Genomic DNA, 21,553 nt, shown 5'->3' with positions numbered 1-21,553 from the left:
AAAAGATGAAAAAATAACATATCTTTGTCTCACATTACAGTTTTTCTCAGTTGCTTTGGTGCATTTCTCACAACAGAATTAAACTTTGCACAATAGTTAGTTCAACCTCCACAACATGTAGTCGTTTTGGCACAACCTTGTGGCGGTTTCATGTTCATTTCGTACAAAGGCAAATGCCTTTGGACATGAAGCAGTTGAGTAAGTACAAATATCTAAAGAATGGTCACTTTTGACTTGCTATTCATCACTATCTCCTTGCTTCTATCATGAATGTCACAATTATTTATACTTGTACCGGCTGAATAGTCATTGTCCATACAACTAATAGTCTTCATTTCATTGCTTGTGTCAGTGCACTCAAAATTGTTGAACATCTTGTCAAACAATTTGTACACCCATTTTGAAAACCCTATTTTTAAGGAGTTTCCATGAAAATCTCCATAAATTACTTTTCTCAGGTGAACCTTATCTCACACTAATGAAAATTGGTGTGTGTTACTCTTACTTGCAACCAATGAAAAGCCTCTTCTACCCAGTCATAGGTGAATCGCGTTACAGTATCCCCTACGCTACAAGTATATATATATACAGTTTTTTTTAATTGGTTTGGCGCAGTTTCCACAAGCAATTGGTACATTTTCAAAACTCTTCGTACTTATATCGCAACAGATCATCAAAAGTGCACCTTTTTCAAACATTTCAGCATATTTCCAATTGCGTTAGTACAATACACATAATGGCAAAATATCCTTTTCACTACACAAAATAAGTGTTTCATCTAAATAAATGTTTCGTTCACAGTTACTGCCTTTCATAATGTTATCCCTATAAAATTTTTGATTTGCATCTCTTATCATTCAGTTTAATACATTTGTCTGTCATTCAATTCAACTGATCTTAATGTTTAATCAATGAATCATTCATTATGTCCATGGATTTTCAACTTGACTGATTGTTGTCTGGTCATTTGTAAGTTACACATTGCTGCAAGAGCTTTCAATCTAGAAATACTAATTGCTAATTGTTTCCCCCTGATGATCACAATTAGTTACCATATAAGTAGAACTGTGTTTGAGACTTTGCACTGTTCAAATATGGAGCAGGATAGACTCGTAGGGAGAGGAAACCTTCATCGAAGAGGTGGTGGTGCTCCTCGACAGAGAGGTGGGCACAGACAAAGAGGAAGAGGTGGTGGTGCTCAACGCACCATCATCTCTAATGAAGTCCGGGCCATCATTGTTGACCATGTGGTTAACAGAGGCTTTACCATGGCTGAGGCTGCCAGGTTGGTACAGCCTAATTTACAAAGGTCAACTGTCAGCTCTATCATCCAAACTTTTCGCCAAGAAAACCGGTATGTCTGCTATAGCAACTTCACTTCTAAAAAATAGTACCCTATTGTATAGATGAACAACATGTAATTGTCAGTTTACAGTAATGTGATTGGTAATACTTCAATATTGACAGTATATGATTGTCCTCAGAATTAACAGGAGACAACCTGGTGGTGGTCGCCCACGTGTTTTGACTGACCAGCAGGAGTTGGCTGTGGTGGAAATGGTCAGGGCAAGGAATGACATACGGCTGTCTGAAATCAAACAGGCTATTGAGAACAGCAATGACACCTTTGCCAATGTGCCATCAATTAGCCTTCCAACGATTGCCCGGCTTTTGAAGAAGCACCAAGTTTCCATGAAACAAATTTACTTGGTTCCTTTTGAGAGGAACAATGTCCGGGTGAAACAACTGCGTTCAGAATATATTCAGGTACAACACTAAACTGGCATGCAATTACTGTAACAGTACTGACAACTATTAGTTGTAAAAAAAAAAACTAACTAAATTATCATTTTAGAGGGTGATGGAGCTGGACGCTGCTGTGAATCATCACAAGTATATTTTCGTTGATGAGGCCGGTTTCAATCTGGCAAAACTAGACGCAGAGGACGTAACCTTATTGGACAAAGGGCTACCATCCAAGTCCCTGGACAACGTGGGGAAACATCTCAATGTGTGCAGCTATATCTGAAGATGGTGTGGTAGGCTGTAGACCAGTTCTAGGGTCATACAACACTGAACACCTGATAGTTTTTTAAATGAACTGGAGCAGGCCTGTCAGGGAGAAGACATCGTCTATGTTGTTGTGTGGGACAATGTCAGCTTCCACCATGCACAGCTGGTTCAGGAATGGTTTCAAACACATCCTCGCTTCATGACCCTCTATCTTCCACCATATTCCCTTTCCTCAACCCAATTGAGGAATTCTTCTCTACATGGAGGTGGAAGGTGTATGATCGCCATCCCCATGAGCATGTCTCCCTTCTTCAAGCCATGTGTGAAGCTTGTGGTGATATAACTGCTGAGCAATGTCAAGCCTGGATTCGTCATGCCAGGAGATTTTTCCCACGGTGCCTGAACAACGAAGACATCCACTGTGATGTTGATGAAAATTTATGGCCCAATGTTAATGACCGGCTTGATTAATTGTGTAAAAGTGATGAGAATAAAATAAAATAAAAATATATTTTGCTTATGTAAATGACTTGTTTTTTTTCTCCCTTTTTCGTGTGTGTGTGTGTGTGTGTCTGTGTGTATGTATATGTATAGTTATATAATTTTTTTTATGTCTGAACATAAGTGTAATATTTGCTGTGTACAGTTTTACAGTTCAGTTACACTCATTCATCACCAAGGACAATTTGAATCGCTTACCTTGTATTATTTTCTCCTGAATGAAATGATTGGTAAAAGTACTAAGTTGAAAAAAGAGCTTACTGTTTTGTTTGGGTGATTAAAGCAAATGTTCTCAAACTATATCACAGTGATCATGTGTTCTGATACAATGATTACGTGGAATGTAAATATGTGCAAATGCAATGAAATCATGACATCTGATTTGAAAGAATGACTAGTGGTGTTACAAATGTGATCAAATGTGAGTTTTGTACTGAGAGATTTGAAAATGCACACTTTAGTTATGAAAATAGTGCCAAACCAATTAAAAAAAACTGTAATGTAAACCAACATACAGGATTGGCATGAGGTGCATACTGAATCTACAAAAGCTTGTGATGACATCACAGCAGAGTCCTGCAGAGGATGGATTCACCACTCCAGGAGATACTTTCCTCGCTGCATTGCGAGGGATAACATCTGTTGTGATGTAGATGAAAATATGTGGCCAGACAGACAGGAACGTCTGGATGTGCCAGAATGATTTACTGTACTGTTACATGTGCTGTTTATTGTTCACATTAGTGCACAGCTCTACCAAATGGGTGATTTTATGTTTACATGTATTCTACAGTGAACAAGTGACTGTAGCATATTTTTCTTTTGCACAATTCTGTAGGATTACAAACACTTCTACACAATGGAAATGTGAAACCTACGTATTCAGTGTCTCAGTTACTCCCAAGACTCCCATAACATCTACAGTGACTTCACTGCACATTTCAGATGGCTGTACAGGTAGGCCATAGTGCTGTCGTCAGCATTTTCAGGTGTCACCAATTGTTTTTGCAATGGGAAACACTGAAATTATAAACTGTCATAGTGGAAACATGACAATGCCATTTGACTATCTTGTTCATACAGATGGTGTCAAGACTTTTCATTTTGATGGCACTGGCAGTTTCATTGACATGGATACTTGCTTTTGCGGTATGGATAATCAATTCTCTGCATGTGACGTGCTTTTGCAGGCTATCCACTAGGTTTTGCAGTTTGCACTAATTGTTTTGGGAAATGCACTAACTGCTGTGCAAATGTTGATGGTGTTCTGAGAAACGCACCAAAGCGACTGAGAAAAACTGTAAACTGCTGACCACGCAGCGTGAGATTTTTTATGCAGAAATTGTCTTTCATGTGTACTTTAATACTTTTACTCAATAAAATGTGTGTATAGTACTTCCAGGACAGGATCAGGGTATTTCTTTCATTATTGGTTATTTGTGTGTATTTGTTTGTGTGCGTACAATGACACTGATTTAGGCAAAAAGCAATTCTATTTCTTTTGCAATTTGTATTAGTTTATTAGAATATTATAGTCAGATGTAGGGAATGAATGCCATTTATGTAATTATTCTAATTATTTTTATTTTGTTGCATCTTCCATGGCATTTTATATCTCTGTAAGCATTTTTTTTAAATTAACCACTTTATTTTTCTTTATTCTGTATTGAAAAATGCCCCAGAAGTAATTTCCTATTACTAATGTATTTTCTGTTTGGGTGTGCAATGCTTAAAAATCACAAAGAGCAATAGAACATGATTTTTTTACATTATAAATCATTTATTGAAATATAAATCATCTGAATGTACATGATGTAAAATAATGAAGCACAGTATTGAATCATCATACTGGGTGTGATTACCTTTACTTACAGGTAGGGTACTAACAACAACACATCACTCTCCCACACCACAAACATTCACATCCATACAGCCTGCCTTAAGCATCTAAGACCAAAACTAAACGAGGGCAAATTTGTCAGCAACATCAAACGACAACAGCAAGACCAAAAGACAGGAAAGTGCAACAACTGTATGTAGTTTATGTCACAGTAAAAGAGAAGGAGGCAGTGGCACAGCTGGTTCAGCAGCAGGAAGATACAGAGGGTTATAAAGAGTCTACAGATAATTGATGTATGACATCATATAAAAATGAATCTGTAGTTTATCTACTGTCTTCTTATAACTAGAACCTGCTAATAGACATCAGGACAACAGATAAAATATGAGGTTAGAGGATGTAACCTTCTGGTAAAGCACTATATACTTTTTATTGGCCATGCTGCCATATTTACTGATGCAAAAGTCTTTTGATCTCTATTATTTTATGATTCTCACATTTCCATGAGAAAACTAATATTTTTGACTGTCTACTGTGATGTTTTAATGTTTCTCTGACTGAAGAAGGGAGAATTATCTCCTTTTTTTGTATTGGATTTCACAAAATTATTGTCTTCAATCGTGTGAATAAGGGTGGACAAGCTTAATATGTGTTTATAAAATATTTGAGTGCTATCCCAATAATTCTTTCTTATATAACAACTCTGAAGCTATTTACATTACAATCACACTTCGTTAGACAAAGCCTATATGACAGATATGACTGGGGACTTTATCTGAGAACAAATGTTTGAATTTGTATTTCTGCAAAAAGCGCAGTGCCAAGAAGCAACTCAGAAGCTCATTTCTCCTAACCATACAAACCGCTGTGGTCAAAATCTACTCGGTATTCACAAACTAAACATGTTTATATACTGATAAAGTAAAAAAATAAATTTGAATTACTGTATGTACTTAACCACTGAATACATTAAATGGTTATATACAAAAAATGCACATAGTCCAAATTTTGTGCTTTAAAATCCAAGTATTGCTACTGATTGTACCAGCATCAGGTGCTTCTCTTGCAGCAGGTGAGTATGGAGTGTGTTTACCTGCCAAAGTTGTTGCTAGTGTTGGAATCATATAGTTTAAATAGTGCACTATAGTGGTTTTATAGATACCATATGAATGACGTCCCGCGGTGTTCAATCAAAGTTCTGACCAACATGTTTAATTTGTCCCTTGTTGCTTATATTGCTGTTAAAAGAATGCCCGATAGAATAAAGCTCTGCAAAGTACAAAGACAAATTTGATCTTTTTTATCTAGATGTCTCCAACACACAGGCTCTGAGTCTTCTGAGTTCTTTGAGTAACCTTCTGCTCACTCTCATCTCCAGCCCACGGGGACGGGGGGGCAATGTCCGAGGGGTAGCGATGTCACCACAGAGTCATCCAGATACTGAAGTGGTTTTGTTCTGTCCTCTCTCTCTGATGGGGTGACTGATAGGAGGGATGGCGGGGCTAGAGGGTTGACAGAAAAGTCTTTGGTTCATTTACAGGTCTTTCTCTAGATTCCCATATCCTCACACCCCTTGTCTTTTCTGCCCATGCTATACAGGCTGAGCAGTTGTCACAGAAAGCTGTCTTCCACCAGGTCACTACAGTCTAGACACATCTCATCCAGCAGCGTGATGTCCTCCAGAGTCTCACCCTCGCGCTTAGCAAAGGTGGAGCTGCTGGAGCCTGTCTCAATGGCGCTCTCTTCAGATGTTTGAGAGCTACAGGGGGCATAAAGAACACACAAGTTAATCTCATCTGAAGCGTAACACTGTGAACTGCAGCAAAAGTCACTGACTTTTACCTGTGTCTGTTCCTCTTTCCATATTCTTCGTCAGATATAGGGTCCAGGTCAGGAAGGGGAATGATGTAGCCACTGTCAGAGCTTAACCGCTGTTCATCGAAGCCACTTTCTCTGTCCTTCAGCTTCCCCTGGTTTTTGTAGGCGATCCCAATGTAGTCCTCATTTTCCATGCATACCCGAGTAACAGCAGGGTGGTCGCTCTTCAGGAACTCGTGGTTTACTCTTTCGTATTGCTGAACAAAAAACAACATGGGCCCATTAGAACTAGATACCATTACATGGTGGAAACAAAAGATATAACTTTTTCCTGTTGCACAAAAGCAATGATGATTCAATTCACAGAATAAACATAGCACTATGGAGCCACAGGACTGGAGAAGTGCGGTATGTTGTGTGTAATCACTAGCTCATTTGCCAGCTGGATGGTGCGATCTAAACTGAAAATTACATATCTCATGCTAGCGTGAGGTGCTAAAACAGGAGCTGGTTCGTGCTCTGCCACCAGCCATTTACACTGTGGGGAAGGCAGAGGTGAGGCCGGTTTGATGTGCCATGTGTAGTGGGGTCATTAAGACTGGGTGTTGGAGGCAAGAACTGGGGCTGTGTCATTAGGCCAGCCGCTCTGACATCCAGCTGCTGCATTTGCACTCTAATCACTTGTAGGTTTGTGTGCTTGCATTTGTGTGTATGTGGGGTTTTTTCGTTGTTTTTTGTTTTTTTTAAGAAAAAGCGAGAGAGCTTACAAAAAAATCCAAATGTAGAGGGAGTGGAAAGGGCTTTAAATACACAGCCTGCATTTTAAACACATACTTTGCTTGGTAAATGATACCTAAAAAGCCAATAAACAGCCAGAAAATGAAAAAAATAAAAGGGTAACAGAATGCACAGGTCCAACCATGAGGTCAAGCATGAGCAGAGGTAAATCTTGAAAGCAGGTGTTAAGATTCCACAGAGCTCTGAGGCTGTAAGAGGTCACAAGGAGACTCACCCTCTTATAGCTGGAGGGTAACAACGAAGCTACTGTTTCACTCAGACCCAGGAAAGATGGCCTCTTCTCTGGCTCACTGTTCCAGCACTTCATCATCATCTCATACCTGAAAAAGCAACAAACATGTGATCTGATGCAACTGTCGAGAACATACAAGCTGTCTTGCACTTTGTAAGTTTATCTTGACAGATTCCAGATGCTGTATATACAGTATATAGTATGCTGTATATATATATAGCTCAGAAACTAACACCCCAACAAAGCAACTGTATAACCATTATGTGAACCCCTACATACACATCATGAGGTGCGTGCTCTGGTTTTGACATCCTGTATCCACTCTTGATCTTGTTGTAGAAACTCGAGTCCACCACCATCCCTGGGTACGGGGTGCCACCTTTGCACAGAGACATATTCACGTGAGTTTCTCAACCAATATTTGGATTTGCTTTTCTTTAACAGAGGTTTGCTGGTACTCACCCAGGGAGAATATCTCCCAGAGGAGGATGCCGTAAGACCAGACGTCGCTCAGAGTGGTGTACAAGTTATCAAAAATACTCTCTGGTGCCATCCACTTCACCGGGAGAAAAGTCTGTTTTACAGCAGAAACAAAATCTTCAGCTCTTGTTGAATCTCTTATTTTTTTAAACTACAGTATAATTAGAATTAAGAAACACTTACGCTCCCTTTGGACACATAGTTGTTGTCATGCATGATGTCTCTAGCCAGTCCAAAGTCACAGATCTTCACTATCTTGCCCTGAGAGAGAAGGACATTCCTGGCTGCAAGGTCTCGATGTACACACTGTTGAAAGAAAGTAAGGAAACCTGATTGGCACTTCATTGAACGACATAGCTGTTCTCAGTTCTCTCTTAAACTCATATTCTCTTCCAGCTCAAACCAGTACACTCTGCTCCCATAGCTACTCTCTCAAGTACATTTTTAATGCAGTTTCATAATGCTTTATAAAGCATACTCTTTGTGTATACATGCCAGTTGGAGGGATGTCTGTGACCACTGGATATTTAGGGATAATAACTATGAAGCTGAATGAAAAACTTCTGGCTGCAGTGCGTCCCTGTCTGGTAATTCTAGCTCTGGCTGTGCTGCTACTATATTCAGTTCCTGGCCTCTCTCTGGAGTGGGCTCAGCAGCCTTCACGGGACTGCTTATCACACAACCGCTGATTTCCTTAGTTCGCCCCTTTGGCCAGTATGGCTGTCTTCATATAGGTTAAAGCACAAAACCTACAACCTGCGATTAGTGCAGAGGGAAGCAGGGGAATGCAAGGTTGTAGATCTGTGCGTGGAAAAATTTTTCTTTTAAACTTACATTTTTGGAGGCAAGAAACTCCATGCCTTTGGCCACCTGGTAGGTAAAGCTGAGCAGGTCAGTGGTGGTGAGGCCTTCATTTACGTCGTCTGACAGCATGATTTCCATTTCACCTTCTGGTTTAGAAAACACACACAAACATACCCTGAAGCGTTATGCGAGTATATGTTCAACGTGTATTGCAAATATAGCACTGCCTGCGCAAACCTGGCTTTTACTAATGGCAGGGAGAAATGAGGCATTATTATGCATGTGCTGCAATTATCCTCTCCATGTAATTACAGGGTTTTACCAGTCCTAAAATTCTGACAGGGTGTACCCCCTGGCTAAAACACTGACTCAAACATAGCACCAAGGCCAAACAAGTCCACATCAATAACTCTGAGGGCAGAGCAAGAAGCAGGACAGGAAGACGGTGCGTACCACTCGAGCCTTTCTGTGAGGGTGGATGGTCATAGTTAGACCGCTGGATATCTGAGTACTTGGAGGCATTGCTCATCTCCAGCATGGGCACATACTGAGTGCTGTCAGCCTGCTTCATATCCATGTAGTCCCCTTTGCTTTCAAATGACAGGATCACATAACTGGGAGCAAAGACAAGAAAGGAACGTTGTTAGTGATGGCAACCTATAGCAAAAATACATTTTACAAATTATGTGCATGTCAGTTTATATGTGTGTGTGTCCTTAAATCCTCTCACTCCCCTAGGCTGAGGTTAGAGGAAGATGTGGTTGAGGATAACATGGTAGCCAGGATTAAATTGTGTTATGGTCATTTTGAGGTGTGGTCACTGTGAGTCATCCATCAACACAGATGAGCCTCAAAAGAGAGCGAGAGAGGGCTGCTATTTTACCATGAGGATTTGGGTGGACACAATTAACAGGTACCTCCATAGTAACGCAATTAAATTGAAAGCGGAGACCACTTCAGACTGTGATCTGATTAGGCAAAGATGCCAGACAACCTCCTCAACCATGGAGAAACTGGTGATAGAGTTACTGATTGGGGGTAGATGGACAATGTGAGTGCATGTGTTGTAAACGGTTGCTTGGGCTTGTAAAGACTTGAGGATGTTTGGTCTTTTTGCAAAGTACCTTTTGATAACTGTCTGCACGGAAAAAAAAAATATCATTCCACAAATGAAAATACATTATTTGTGATATATGTGCAGATGTGAGAAATATCTTCTATATGTTGTACCTCCTGCTGCTTTCATCTGCAGGGTTGATTCCAAAGATGTCCAGCTCCTTCTTGTTCTTCTCGGGGTTCAGACTGAGGAAGTTCTCCCTGTTCTTGTGCAGATAGTTAACCAGGTCCCCATAGAAGCAGTACTCAGTGATAATGTAGATAGGGCCTGGGAACAACACAGAAGATGAAGTCGTGCATTGGCGTCAGTCTGCAGGCTAATCTTATCAGAGGCTCATAAAAGGCTAAAAGCACAGTCAAGAGGGCAAGCCTCCACTTTCCCATAAAAAGCCTATTAAAATACCACACCCAGCAAGAGCTGAGGAAGGCTGTCAATCTTTTTGGGCTGTTACGATTGTAAATGTCTACAGTTCCCAAATCTGAAAGAGTGTTTGTGTGAGTACGTGCATGCAAATGTGGGTGTTATTGTTTGTGTGTCTTTGTAAAGTGGTGACTAAATTACATAGGAGAGGCAACAGTGGTTATGATAAACAGTCATTATACTACCTTACATGTTTGCTTATGAAAGTGTGTGTGTTTGTGTGTGTGTGTGCATGTGTCTCTATGTGTGTGTGTGTGTGTGTGTATGTGTTTATGTGTCTTTATGTCCTTGGTTTGTGTGGGTTATTTACCTGACTTGGTGCATGCTCCCAGGAGGTTAACAATGTTGAGATGGGGTCCAAGATGAGTCATGATCTTGAGTTCAGACATCAGGGCCTGTTTCTCACTGGAGCGTGCTGTGGCTGAAAGAAGGTACAGCAAGCATGACTATCACACACAGTCAAAGCAACCACAAGCCACTCAGTCCCATATCTAGAGACTTTTATCATAAGATATGGGACTAAAGACAAAAATCTTTCACTGTAGTGTCCTGTCTTCACTATAGTGAAAACTCTTAGGTATTTTTCTTGTCTTTACAGCTTTCACTTTACCACCCCCCTGAGTTCCTGCAACAAATAAAATCAGCTGTCAGCTGTTTTCCCAGTAATATATGATAATGTATATAGACAGACCTGTGCCACTGACTGAATTCATTGTTAGAATTTTTTCAAGGCTTATTTTATTTACCACTGAATTGGCAGCAGTTATGACATGGCAACTGTTAAACTCACGTTTCAGCATTTTCACTGCCACCTTCATGACAGGTTGCGAGCGGCTGAGTCCATAGGCGGTGCCCTCTACCACCTTCCCAAAGGCTCCAGAGCCCAAGATACGACCTGTGAAAGACGCGACAACAGGGGATCAATTTCCTTGTGATAAAAACAAAAGAAACTGCTCAGGCATACAAACACATCCATACACACTTTGCATGCTTCTGCTTTCTCATCTGTGACTCTTTCCAGTGATTGACTGTCCCCTTGATCACTGACTCAAAACAAATCCCAGGCAGAAAAACCTCAAGCTGGATTAGTTTATCACACCCTAACTTCAAAGAAAGACTGAGCCATCCTGGCTGGAACATCCCAGCAGGGAGGCCACAGAGCCTCTATAGAGTTAGCATATAAAAAACGACTGTCAGCTCACCAAGCACAAGTCTGTCACGGGGAAACTCCCATCTCGAGTCATAGGGAAGCTGCATGGGATCCACATAGATGTACTCATGACCGTCTGGGCTCACAGATTCTATGACCCTCCAGCGGATTTCATATCGTGGTTTCTGGAAGATGGTTAATTGCATAAAAGATGCTTAATTAACCTTTGCAAAATTACTTTTGTTCTAACAGTATTGGGGTCTTTGTTTTGCAGATCCACCAACAAATTAAATTTCCTTTATTGTCTCGAAAGAAAATTTTAAGTTCAGGAGCTGATTATGCAATATCCAAATATCTTGCAGGTGAAAAGACTAACAGTGTCCAGTTGAAATCTCAGAGTAAAATCTGCAGTTCATTATGTATGCTGAAAAAAGAGAAATGGATGAACAGGTGAGCAGGTGAGAAGTGGGGATAAAATGCAAAAATGATCACAACAATACCTGTTTCCAGATAACAACCAAGACAATGAGTGAGATGATGACAATGACCAGGAGCACCAGCACAGCAGCAGCTACAGTCAGCTCAGGGTGAGGGCCTGTTCAAGAGGAAATCCAGCAGTCACACATGTTAAATGGATCACGCATTAATCAGGTGGATGCAACATGTCTACTGAAATTCTTGCAGTGAAATGTGCTTTATTTATTACATAAGAAATATGAAAACCACAGGGTGTGCAGAGAGTTAAGCAAAAAGTCATGTTGAGAAAACAACACAGAAGTGGGGGGGATGGGGTGGAGGTGAGGAGCTGTTGTAGGGAGATGGGGGTGAAATTGTAAAGCTCATTTGAAAGGACCAAATGGCCTAGTGATTCCTGGAGTCCCAAAATTAGCTGTCAGAAGAAGAGCCCCTTCCTGATGACCCACTGTCAGAAGAGGATATTGTACAATGTGATCAGCTATATGTATCTTTTATTTTATCATTAAGCACATGTCATTAAGCACATGTCTATGTGACTTTTCACCTAGTAACTTGTGTGATGAACCTATGCAGCTACTAACCGCTTCCTGTCTTCAGAGAACATTTAGATATAGAGAAGTGAAAACCTCAGCTCTGAGTTCTGAGAATAACTCTGTTATCTCTACCACACACACACACACACACACACACACATACAGACACACAGAAAAGTATAAATAAAAGACGCAGACAGTCATGAGACGTTTCATGGCTGCCCTCGCGAGCGAAAGAACTGCAGTGTTTGTGTTTTCTAAACTCAGGAGTCTTGGCTAAAGAAAGAAAGGCAGGGTGATTTAAAGAAATCCCCTGTCACCCACCATCAGTTGTGCCACTAAAAAGTCATCAGCTGACAGCTGCTACAACACTGGCAGAGCTAAGCTAGCCCTAAACAGTCTTTACAGAGCACATCACACCCTGAGCGTCAAAAATTAAAGGAAATTTGGAGGATACAAGGTGGAAAAAACAACATCGTTTCAAAGCTAGGTTAAAAAAAGGAGGTTATTGAAGAGGATGCAGTGAAATATGTTTGTGTGCTCTCACCATTGGACACCAGTTTGACCTCCCTGCTGACAACAGCCATTTCGTTCCTGGCCAGGCAGCGCACTGCCATTGTGCTTTCCAGATGACCAAACATGACCTGACTCTCCAGGTTATTGTCTTCATCAATGTGTGAGTCCAATGTGATCTCAGTGGAGTTGGCAGGGATGGGCACCCACGAAGACGAATCATTAGCGCAACTGGATGGTAACAGCAGTAAAAAGACTATGTAGCGACTGCATGTGTGTATATAGAGAGGTCCAGAAACAAATGAATGTTTTCTCAAAGAAGACTGGACGTACTGTTTGATATTCTTGCAGACAAACCACTCCACCATGGGTGTCGGCTGCCCTCTGGTAATGCAAACCACAGACTGGCCTTGAGCTGAGCCATGGTGGACGTCCATCAGATCAACAATGACTGCAGGCACTGTAACACAGTCAGTGTAAGCATGAGAAAAAACACAGACTTTAACTGAGGCTAAAAGGTTGTCAGAACAGTATTCATGGGATTTGATTTCTCTGACCTTTGACTTCAAGGATTAAACTGATATCACGACTTTGGTTTCCGTTCTCCACCCGCATGGTGTAGTTCCCGCTGTCCTCCTCCTTGGCTCGGATCAGGGTGAGAACACTCATGTAGCTGTAAAGAACAACACAACCAGAAGTTCCAATAAGCACCCAGTAGTGACAGCTCACAGTCGCATCAACTCTAACTAATTAAAAGGTAAGGTAGCTAATGCATGAGAATTTTACTTTGAGGTTGTCATTAGCTCTGCTGCCATTAGTGGCGTTTCACCTGATTTCACTGGTCTGCTGGAGGCTGGTGGAGATCTCTGCAGTCACATCGCTGAGTGGGTAGCCATCTTTAAACCAGCTGACATGAACACTTGGGAAGGAGTTGACAACAGCCTTGAACTCCCGGACTTCATCCAGCGCTGCAGATTCGTATTCTCTGAACTCTGGCTTGACGGACAAGAACTCACTTGCTGCGAGACATGAAGAGAGTCCAAAAGATAATCAGTAATATATCATTGTAAAAAGAAAGACCTCAGAAATAGTATACATGATATTCACTCTGGATAAGGAAGGTTTTATACCATAAACTTGAATAGCTAGTTGTTTCGTCTGGCCACTGTTACTCAGTATGTCAGTGATGGAGCAAGAGTAGATGCCGCTGTCTTTGGTTGAAGCTTGTGGGATGGTCAGGGTATAAAAGATCTCCTGAGTTCTCTTATTTTCTCGCACTGTTTTTGTACCACGATTTGCCTGCCAAACAAAAAAGGGACATCAGAGATGCTTAGTTGCAAACAATTTTAAAACAACATTAAATACAGTTGGAGTCAAAATGACATTCACCAGTTTGCCAGGATACTTCCAGTGATCTTCCAGAATCTCAGATCCCCGAGCCACACAGGTGACAGTTATTGTGTCGCCCACCAGCAGAGCAGTCTTTTTCGCTGTCAACTCAACATCCAGCTCATCTGTGATACAACATTTTATCAAGTTAAAATGATGGTGTAGAGGTAAATCTTGATCAAAGAAGTTCAAGCTGAAAGCTTAGAATTAACATGTAGGATGCTAAACTTGTGTCTTTGTCTTACATATTCACAAACGCAAGAAAACGCACCTGTCGAGCCATGGACGATGTATTCCTCGCTGTAGAATTCGTGTCCATTTATGACAGCCTTGCAGACATAGGTTCCAGCAGTGAATATCCCCAAAGCGCCCCTCTTGCTGTCATAAATACTAGGCACAGGCTGCTGGGTGTCACTGTTAATCAGAGTCACGTTAGCATTTGGATCAGACACTCGACACTGGATCTCCATCTCGTCGTATCCAGACAGGACGTGGTAGCCAAAAGGTATCAGTGATTCCAGAAAGGGGACATCGGGGTCTGTGTAGGAATAAAACAAGATTATCACACCAGAAAATAAAATCAAACACACAAAACACACAAGCTCAGAATACTCCATACCTGGAACATAAATGTAGATTCTACTAAATTCTGCTGTATCCTCAACGAAAGTTCTACTATAAAAGCACGTGTAGTAGCCAGTGTGGCTTGCTGTGGCACTATCCACTGTGATGGTGCTGATAAACAAGCCGTTGGGGTCCTCCTGCGTTTGCTCAGATACATCGATTGGCGTCTCCCAGCCCAGGTTTTCCTGTCCATGACAGGTCAAGGTGAAAGGGGTGTGGAGAGTAACTACCATCTCGTCCAGCTTTGGCAGCAGCAGAGGGACTGAAGATGATGGGATCATCCCTGCAGTGGGAGCTGAAAGAAGACACATACAGTGGGTCATAAATCTTCTATAGGTCGTAAATACTCTATGGTCTGCCAGTCTGTCTTTCTTACCTTTCATGTGCAGGTTAAAGGAGAACTGAGCAGTGTGAGAGCCACTTTGAGCAATTATGGTATAATTTCCATTGTCTTTTTCCAGAGGATGCCTGAATTTCAAAGTGCTCAGATACCTGGGTAAGAAAATGATAAATATCTATAAATTTTAAATAAGTTTCCCACATGTGTAAAGTGAGCACACAATCTGCCTCTGGACTTTTACACTAAAATCATATTTACATCTCATTGTCATACATGTCTTTTTAAAAAAATGTTGCTAGTTTTGCTGCTTCTCATGGGAGATGTTATGTCAGACAACCAGCATAAGACCTTCAAACTAAATAACAATAATGTCAGTGTTGAATTTTCCTACCTATAAATCTAATAACAAAGAATATTTTTCCTCACCGATTTCCTCCCTGGTGGCTAGTAGTAGTAAAGAGGTAGTAGTTCACTTGTAAGTCTTTGCCATCTTTCATCCATGTCACTTTGGGGGCTGGGTATGCATCAATAATGATAGTAAACTCTGTCTCCTCAAAACTGTGGACAAATTCTGTGGATAAAATCCCACTGTGGTCCATGGCCACAAAGGAATTCTCCTCTGCAAAAGGAAAAAGCAGACGACTGCAGGTTAAAATGGGTTAAAGTGAGTGAGGAAAAGTTAACAGTGGTGCAAGTCAAGGACTGGGAAGAAGGCACATTGACAGGGAGGCTGAAGGTGAAATGAAGACCTGACACACATCTGTTGAACCCATCCTATAAAACACAGTAGCTGATGCTGAAAGCAGGGATGATGCTTTATGGTCGGATAGCAGAAAATGACTTCCACACACTGCTGAAAGCACTTTGTGTGCATATGCGAAACTACTAATTTGACCTGAATGATGATGAGAATGTTAAATATATATGATATAATTGACTTTAAGTTGGCCGTTTATGCAGTTATTCACATTATTACAGCTCTGCTGGAAACTCATTGATGGTATCTAGGAAAGCTTTCTGGGGGATGACTCACCAAAGACGGTCACAGCCACCTTTTTGACTCTGACCTCACCGCTTTTGTCTGTAACAGAGCACTCATAGGTGCCACTGTCCTGTGAGGCGGCTCGTGGGATACTGAGGATGTAGGCGACCCGCTCAGGAAAAGTTTCCTTCATCAAAACTGCATCCTTAGCCTATAGAAACAAAAGAACAGTGTGAGATCATCGGAGAAAAAAAATATTAGCAATATGATATCTGAATGTTGTAATTCACCGAGTTTTCCCTTTTACAGATACAACATCTGTATATCAGAATCTGTATGTCGTGGTGCTGAAGGCTAATGGTTAAAACACTTGCTAGGCCACAGGAGATAAATTAGGATCACAGAGGCTTTTAAAGAGCCTGTAATTGCAGCTGAGACCAAAACCAGGAGTCATAAGTCCTGTGTTCCTACCCTGAACATCTCTGGAAAAGGGCTTAAAGGAATCCCATGCAAAATGTGCCACATAGATTAAGTATGTGAATATAAACAAACATAAGTTACAAATGAAACTTGCTCTGACCCTTCAGCGTAACACTTTAAAAGCATTAAATGTTTAGCTGGTTTACAAGTGCAGATAACATCTGTCCAACATGTCTCAAGGTCAGTGGGGTCAAAGATTTACTATGGTTCCTATTGCCCTTCTTTTAAACTGCTTCTTTCCCTCAAGATAGCTGTGGCAGTTAACTCCATGCAAAAGTGCTGTGTTTGGCTTACATCCTCACAATAAAGACCCAACCTTCAGTTGCTGCTTTCCTAACACATAATTTGTAACCACTAAAGGCTGTCCTCTGAGCTATATTCCACTTGCCACTGCTAGCTTTGGGTCCAAAACCATTATTTTCTTATTTAAGGCTCAGCACTGCTGGCTTGGAAATGACACTGGGTAGAAGGACACACTGCAAGATGAAGTGGACGAGTGGCTGAAGCTGTATAGGAGACTAAATTTAATTAAAATAGGAAAACACAGGGAGGGAAATGACTGCATCTTGCCTGTTTTTTAGGATGGAGCCACTGCTGTTGAAAGTCCAGGCCAGAAGGAACGATGCATGTGATGTTGAAAGGCTGCCCTGCTCGCAACGTCTCTTCACTGGCTATTACCTCCATGTCAGAATCCTCAAAATCCTTCCCCTCCATAGGGTCTAAAGAGGGACCAGCGAGAGCATTTATCAGCAACACAATCTCTCACATCACGTGTGGCAGCCTGATTACCGTGACTTGATTTATCGCAGAGCTGTGGTTATACACCAACACACACACACAAACACACAGAGAGTGCAAACATGCATGTGAAATCATCCCACTTCTGTAATAATGACATAATGTCATGCAGTGAGATCACCCTGTAGCCCTCTCTTCATAAACAGGGGTGTTTCCAGCTGTTCAGTTATTCTTTTTTTTAAATCTTTATCCTGCCATTTACCATCTCTATAGCTCCTATTTCTTTTTTAATAAAGAGAGTATATCATACTACAACTACACTTGTCTTGACTTACCATTAGATATTACAGTGTAAATAGAACTTCGGACTATCTGGCCATTCAGAGTGGTTTCACACTGGTACTGCCCGGGAGTTAGGTTGTTTGAGAAGAACCCTTCTTTGCTGTTGTATAAGGCATGCAAAGCCTCTCCACTGGGGACTTTTCTCAGGATGACGTAGGAGTCCCAGTGAGACACACGACATGGGATGTTGACTCCATAATTGTCCGCGGAGACAACCAGGTCTGTGGGTAACTCGGGGACAAATGGAGCATGTGGATCTAGGTACAAAAAGAGGATTTTTATAATTTGCTTCATGACTTTGTTCATTTTGCTAATGCTCTGTTAAAGTGAGGAACAATTTAACCTAATATCCTTTAAATGTCTCTAAAGCTGTATTAACAAATTCACTGTTTTGGCCTATTTCAACTTTGATAGATTAGGTGAAGAAACGACAGGAAAGCGGGGACAGAGAGAGAAAGGGAAGACATGCGGCAAAGGGCCACGGGTCGGATTTGAACCCGTGGCGGTCGCTCACAGCCTATGGCATGTGGCGCCCGCTGAACGCGAAAAACCGACACCCCCACAAATTCACTCTTGTGCTCTAACCCGCCCGAGCAAACGTTATATGGTATATCATAGCATATCACTAACATATTCACCTGGGACAAAAATATAAATTTCTGCTTCATCAGCTTCCAGTTGTTCATCCGGGTCTTCATATTTGCACGTGTAATAACCTGTGTTTTCTACCGTTGCGTTGTATATGAAGAGTGTTGAAGTGTAATACCCCGGATAAACCAGGGCGTTTTTCTGCAGCGGTTCCTCCCAAACCACGTGTGTTTTAGCGGTGCAGCTTATATTGAAGAGGGAATTAGGCTGTAGGACAAACTCCTCCTGGTCAGACAAGATGGTTGGTGGATGCAGTCCAGAGGTAACTAAGAGACAGTTTGGTAAACATCAGAGAAACAGCTGGGAAACTATCAAAAGGATTTACCTGCAGACTGTTTTACTTACCTGAAACCAAAACCACCAAACTGCCCCCAAAGAGGACAAACGTCTTCAGCCAATCCATGACTATGGATGCTTTGACCTGTAAAGACAAGCGGTTATTTACTAAAGACGAGGACACTTTATCCGATCTTACATGATTTATCCAATTTGAAAGCATTAATGTTTAATAAATGGATCAGTGGGGTTTTCACTTTTGATTTTTGACTCTTAGTTCCTTTAAGCCCAACTTTAAGTAATTATATCGAGCATGCGCTTGCTATGCCTGTGGTGCCACACATTGCTTTAGTGCTGAAACTGTACAGATATGAAATTTATTGCAGATTTGCATCCATTATTTTATTAAGAGGAGAATTACGATTCTCAAATTGTGAGTCGCAATTGTGCCTTTAACCCCTTTAACGTGAACCATGAAATAACTGCCAGAAATCTTTAATTTTTTGATAATGGAGTGTTTGTTAGACAAAAATACATATATAAAAATATATCAAATTTTAATCTGATTATATATGATATTTAATTTGTATCACATTTGCTACACAAGCCATATTTTTACAATTTAGTCATTAAAAAATTGTCATGCAATTCATATCATTTTTGAGGGTAAAAAAAAGTCACGCTGATGATGTAGAAGTCTCAAAAACTCACAAAAACACATGCATTAAATATGATACCTTGGGTTTAATGGGTTAATAACTCCGTGGTACTTTGAATAGGAGCCAGCGGTTGCTGTTCCCAATCGATAGAGGGCGACACAGTCCGCCTTATAAGTGTATCGAAGCTAATCCCCCTCTTTGCTTACTCGCTCTCTTAAAGCTTATCTTTTCGCTTTATAGATGCACATTTAGTTTTTGCATGGAATGTAAGCACAAATTGGTTGCACATTGTTCTGTTTCTCCCCTTTTTGTTACAGTTTTAAATGTACCCATTTAAAAAAAACACTGTTATCAACTGGATAATCAGGTCTCATACCTTCTCAAATTTAGCCCATTATTCCGAACAATTCGTTACAAAGATCGTGTTATGTCTGGCTTTTTCAGGTAGCTCTGCAACTATGATCCCCATATTCTTTGAAGCTGATGGGCGATCAGGGATCTAAGTACTTTTTCTTTTTTTTATCAGGGGCAACATAATTTGAGTGGCTTACTCAAAGAAAACTGCTAAAGATTAAGCTCCCCTTCAATTAACTCTCTTTAAGTAGTTTTCTTTCTTGTTATATCTCAAAATAGGTTTTACATGTGACGGGGAGGTCTAGATTCCATTTTCTGTAACTTCCCTGGTCCCAGACAATACAGCTGCTGGTCCCTTTGCTGTTTCCTGTGGCTGCCCGCTCTGGCTCAGTCGAAAAGAACTAAATTATCCATGGGTAACCTGGGTTTGTTTAGCTCTATAATTAGCGCGCCCAGTGTGCACAAAAGTACATATTCGCGTGGGAATCAGTTGACAAAATGCCTAATCCGTTTGGCATGTTTGTGCACTCGCGTTGTCTCAAACAATTTCGAGAGGGGATTTTTCAATTGCATTGGCTTGGCAAGAATTCTCTAGCCACTGCGCGTAAATCTGACTGAGCCTAAAGTGGCAGTAAGACTTCGTGCACGTCCCGATCCACTTTTATTTCCACTGCTCTCCCAGCAGGAGACTCAACAAATGCGCCACAGAGCAAACGCATCCTCCGCTGGGCTTGGACACAGTTGAGCAACAGCTGATATTGGCTTATCTCAGCTCTCACTGGGTCAGTTATGTACCATAATTTTCCATAAAAAAAACTAAGAAACTGTCGAATACAGTTAAAATGTTTTAAATTCTTGTGAGTATTCACTCTTGAAATTCTGACCACAAGCGGTATTCCTCTGTTAAACCCGTTGGTGACATGACCCTAAAAGTTCTTCCTTTCTTCTTTTTCTCCTCTTGGATCAGTTCAGCTGCCGCTCGAAATCTCCAGTCAGCCTTATTGAAGTGCACCCAGTGCAGATTTTCCATTTTAATTCCTCACATTCCAGGGACAGACTAGAAAACAATGTGATGTACAATTTCCAATGTGTTTCTCATTAAATGCCAAGCAGCATCCCACAATGGAGCCTTCAGTCTTCGAATTGACACCTCCAGCTGTGAGCCTAAAACCGAGCGCTTTTATCCAGCAGAGTCAGCATGATCTCTCCGCTTGGCGTCCAGGGGTGAGACCATATGGTGCAAGGGGGAGAGGAAATCAAACCCCCAAATCCTTTTGGATTGTTTAATGCAAAGCCTGCATACAAATTGCAGGGTCGAAGGGCTCCCTGCGATCCATATTAAGTGAATGCAACTTTTAGATCAACTTTTCTACTAATATGATACGAAATGATATGGTGCATTAATTGGCTGAACTAATTAGGAATACAATTAAACTCCATCTAATCTTACAGAACAGTAATCTATTATAGATTTCCCACTCTTTACTTATATCAAAACGAGACAACTTTTCAAAAGACTAAGAAAAATAGTTTCAATCGACCCCTTAATTACCTTATACTAATCCCTGCTTTATATTCCTTTCGTGTAAGTATATCCACAATGAATTGGTCACTCCAAACGCCGCAGCATAAAGGGTCCTTTGCAGCGGTTATAATCCTCAGAGGTCCTGCTCTGTGAGAGCATATGTGCCACCCTCTGTCCGCATCCACGACTGCCTTCACTACTGCGCTCCAGCTACATCGACCTGTAACTGATTCGATGTTACAGTCCACCCTCCTCCCACCCGAAAAAAAGTAATCATCTGTCTCAAAGTAAATAACTCCCAGGAAATGACCCCCCCTCCCCTTTCTCTTCTTTCGAGCTCCGAGACCCTTTTCAAAGTAAGAGTCGGGGGTATATGCCGGCTGAAATCTGGGCACAACATAGCATTTTCACTGGACTTTAGTCGGATACCAAAACTTCTGAAAGTAAAACTCTTCATGAGATATTTTTGGGGAACTTATGTTGTATGTGATTATGTTTAG

At 41.1% G+C, this 21,553-nt stretch overlaps 2 protein-coding genes across 3 annotated transcripts; one reads left to right on the top strand and one right to left on the bottom strand.

Annotated features, from left to right (window-relative positions):
* Nucleotides 1–730: 730 nt before the first annotated feature.
* Nucleotides 731–2,029, top strand: LOC120436306. The gene is made up of 3 exons (XM_039607078.1): nt 731–1,354; nt 1,485–1,767; nt 1,856–2,029. Exons 1-3 carry the CDS (start codon nt 912–914, stop codon nt 2,027–2,029), a joined length of 900 nt encoding a protein of 299 aa, XP_039463012.1. The 5' UTR covers nt 731–911.
* Nucleotides 2,030–4,273: 2,244 nt separating this feature from the next.
* Nucleotides 4,274–21,284, bottom strand: pdgfra (platelet-derived growth factor receptor, alpha polypeptide). Of its 2 annotated transcripts, XM_031753650.2 has the most exons (29): nt 21,081–21,284; nt 18,585–18,660; nt 18,230–18,505; nt 17,585–17,848; nt 17,082–17,230; nt 16,083–16,242; nt 15,476–15,668; nt 15,086–15,201; nt 14,705–15,004; nt 14,357–14,623; nt 14,086–14,210; nt 13,827–13,995; nt 13,526–13,715; nt 13,254–13,369; nt 13,030–13,156; nt 12,731–12,927; nt 11,674–11,768; nt 11,226–11,358; nt 10,814–10,918; nt 10,334–10,444; nt 9,717–9,870; nt 8,940–9,100; nt 8,517–8,632; nt 7,866–7,988; nt 7,665–7,776; nt 7,482–7,581; nt 7,185–7,290; nt 6,197–6,429; nt 4,274–6,113 (listed from the first exon to the last, which is right to left on the bottom strand). In XM_031753650.2, exons 2-29 carry the CDS (start codon nt 18,640–18,642, stop codon nt 5,966–5,968), a joined length of 4,404 nt encoding a protein of 1,467 aa, XP_031609510.1. In that variant the 5' UTR covers nt 18,643–18,660; nt 21,081–21,284; the 3' UTR covers nt 4,274–5,965. The 2 variants fall into 2 exon arrangements, with proteins under 2 accessions (XP_031609510.1, XP_039462848.1); XM_039606914.1 differs by lacking the exons at nt 17,585–17,848; nt 18,230–18,505; nt 18,585–18,660; nt 21,081–21,284 and having other exon boundaries at nt 16,083–16,246; nt 17,085–17,210.
* Between the last annotated feature and the right edge of the window lie 269 nt (nt 21,285–21,553).

Source organism: Oreochromis aureus, linkage group 23 (assembly GCF_013358895.1).
Source record: "Oreochromis aureus strain Israel breed Guangdong linkage group 23, ZZ_aureus, whole genome shotgun sequence".
NCBI lineage: Eukaryota > Metazoa > Chordata > Actinopteri > Cichliformes > Cichlidae > Oreochromis > Oreochromis aureus.
The sequence above is the reverse complement of the archived record's forward strand: the minus strand, read 5'-3'. Positions and strand labels throughout refer to the sequence as shown.

Excerpts from the sequence above, each read along its gene's own strand:
- LOC120436306 (XM_039607078.1), top strand. The coding sequence starts at position 912 with ATGAATCATTCATTATGTCCATGGATTTTCAACTTGACTGATTGTTGT. Across the intron at positions 1,355-1,484 it reads ACTTTTCGCCAAGAAAACCG|AATTAACAGGAGACAACCTG; the intron begins GTATGTCTGCTA and ends GATTGTCCTCAG. Across the intron at positions 1,768-1,855 it reads TGCGTTCAGAATATATTCAG|AGGGTGATGGAGCTGGACGC; the intron begins GTACAACACTAA and ends TTATCATTTTAG.
- pdgfra (XM_031753650.2), bottom strand. The coding sequence starts at position 18,642 with ATGGATTGGCTGAAGACGTTTGTCCTCTTTGGGGGCAGTTTGGTGGTT. Across the intron at positions 13,996-14,085 it reads GGAAGTATCCTGGCAAACTG|GCAAATCGTGGTACAAAAAC; the intron begins GTGAATGTCATT and ends TTTGTTTGGCAG. Across the intron at positions 13,370-13,525 it reads CAGCAGACCAGTGAAATCAG|CTACATGAGTGTTCTCACCC; the intron begins GTGAAACGCCAC and ends TGTTCTTTACAG.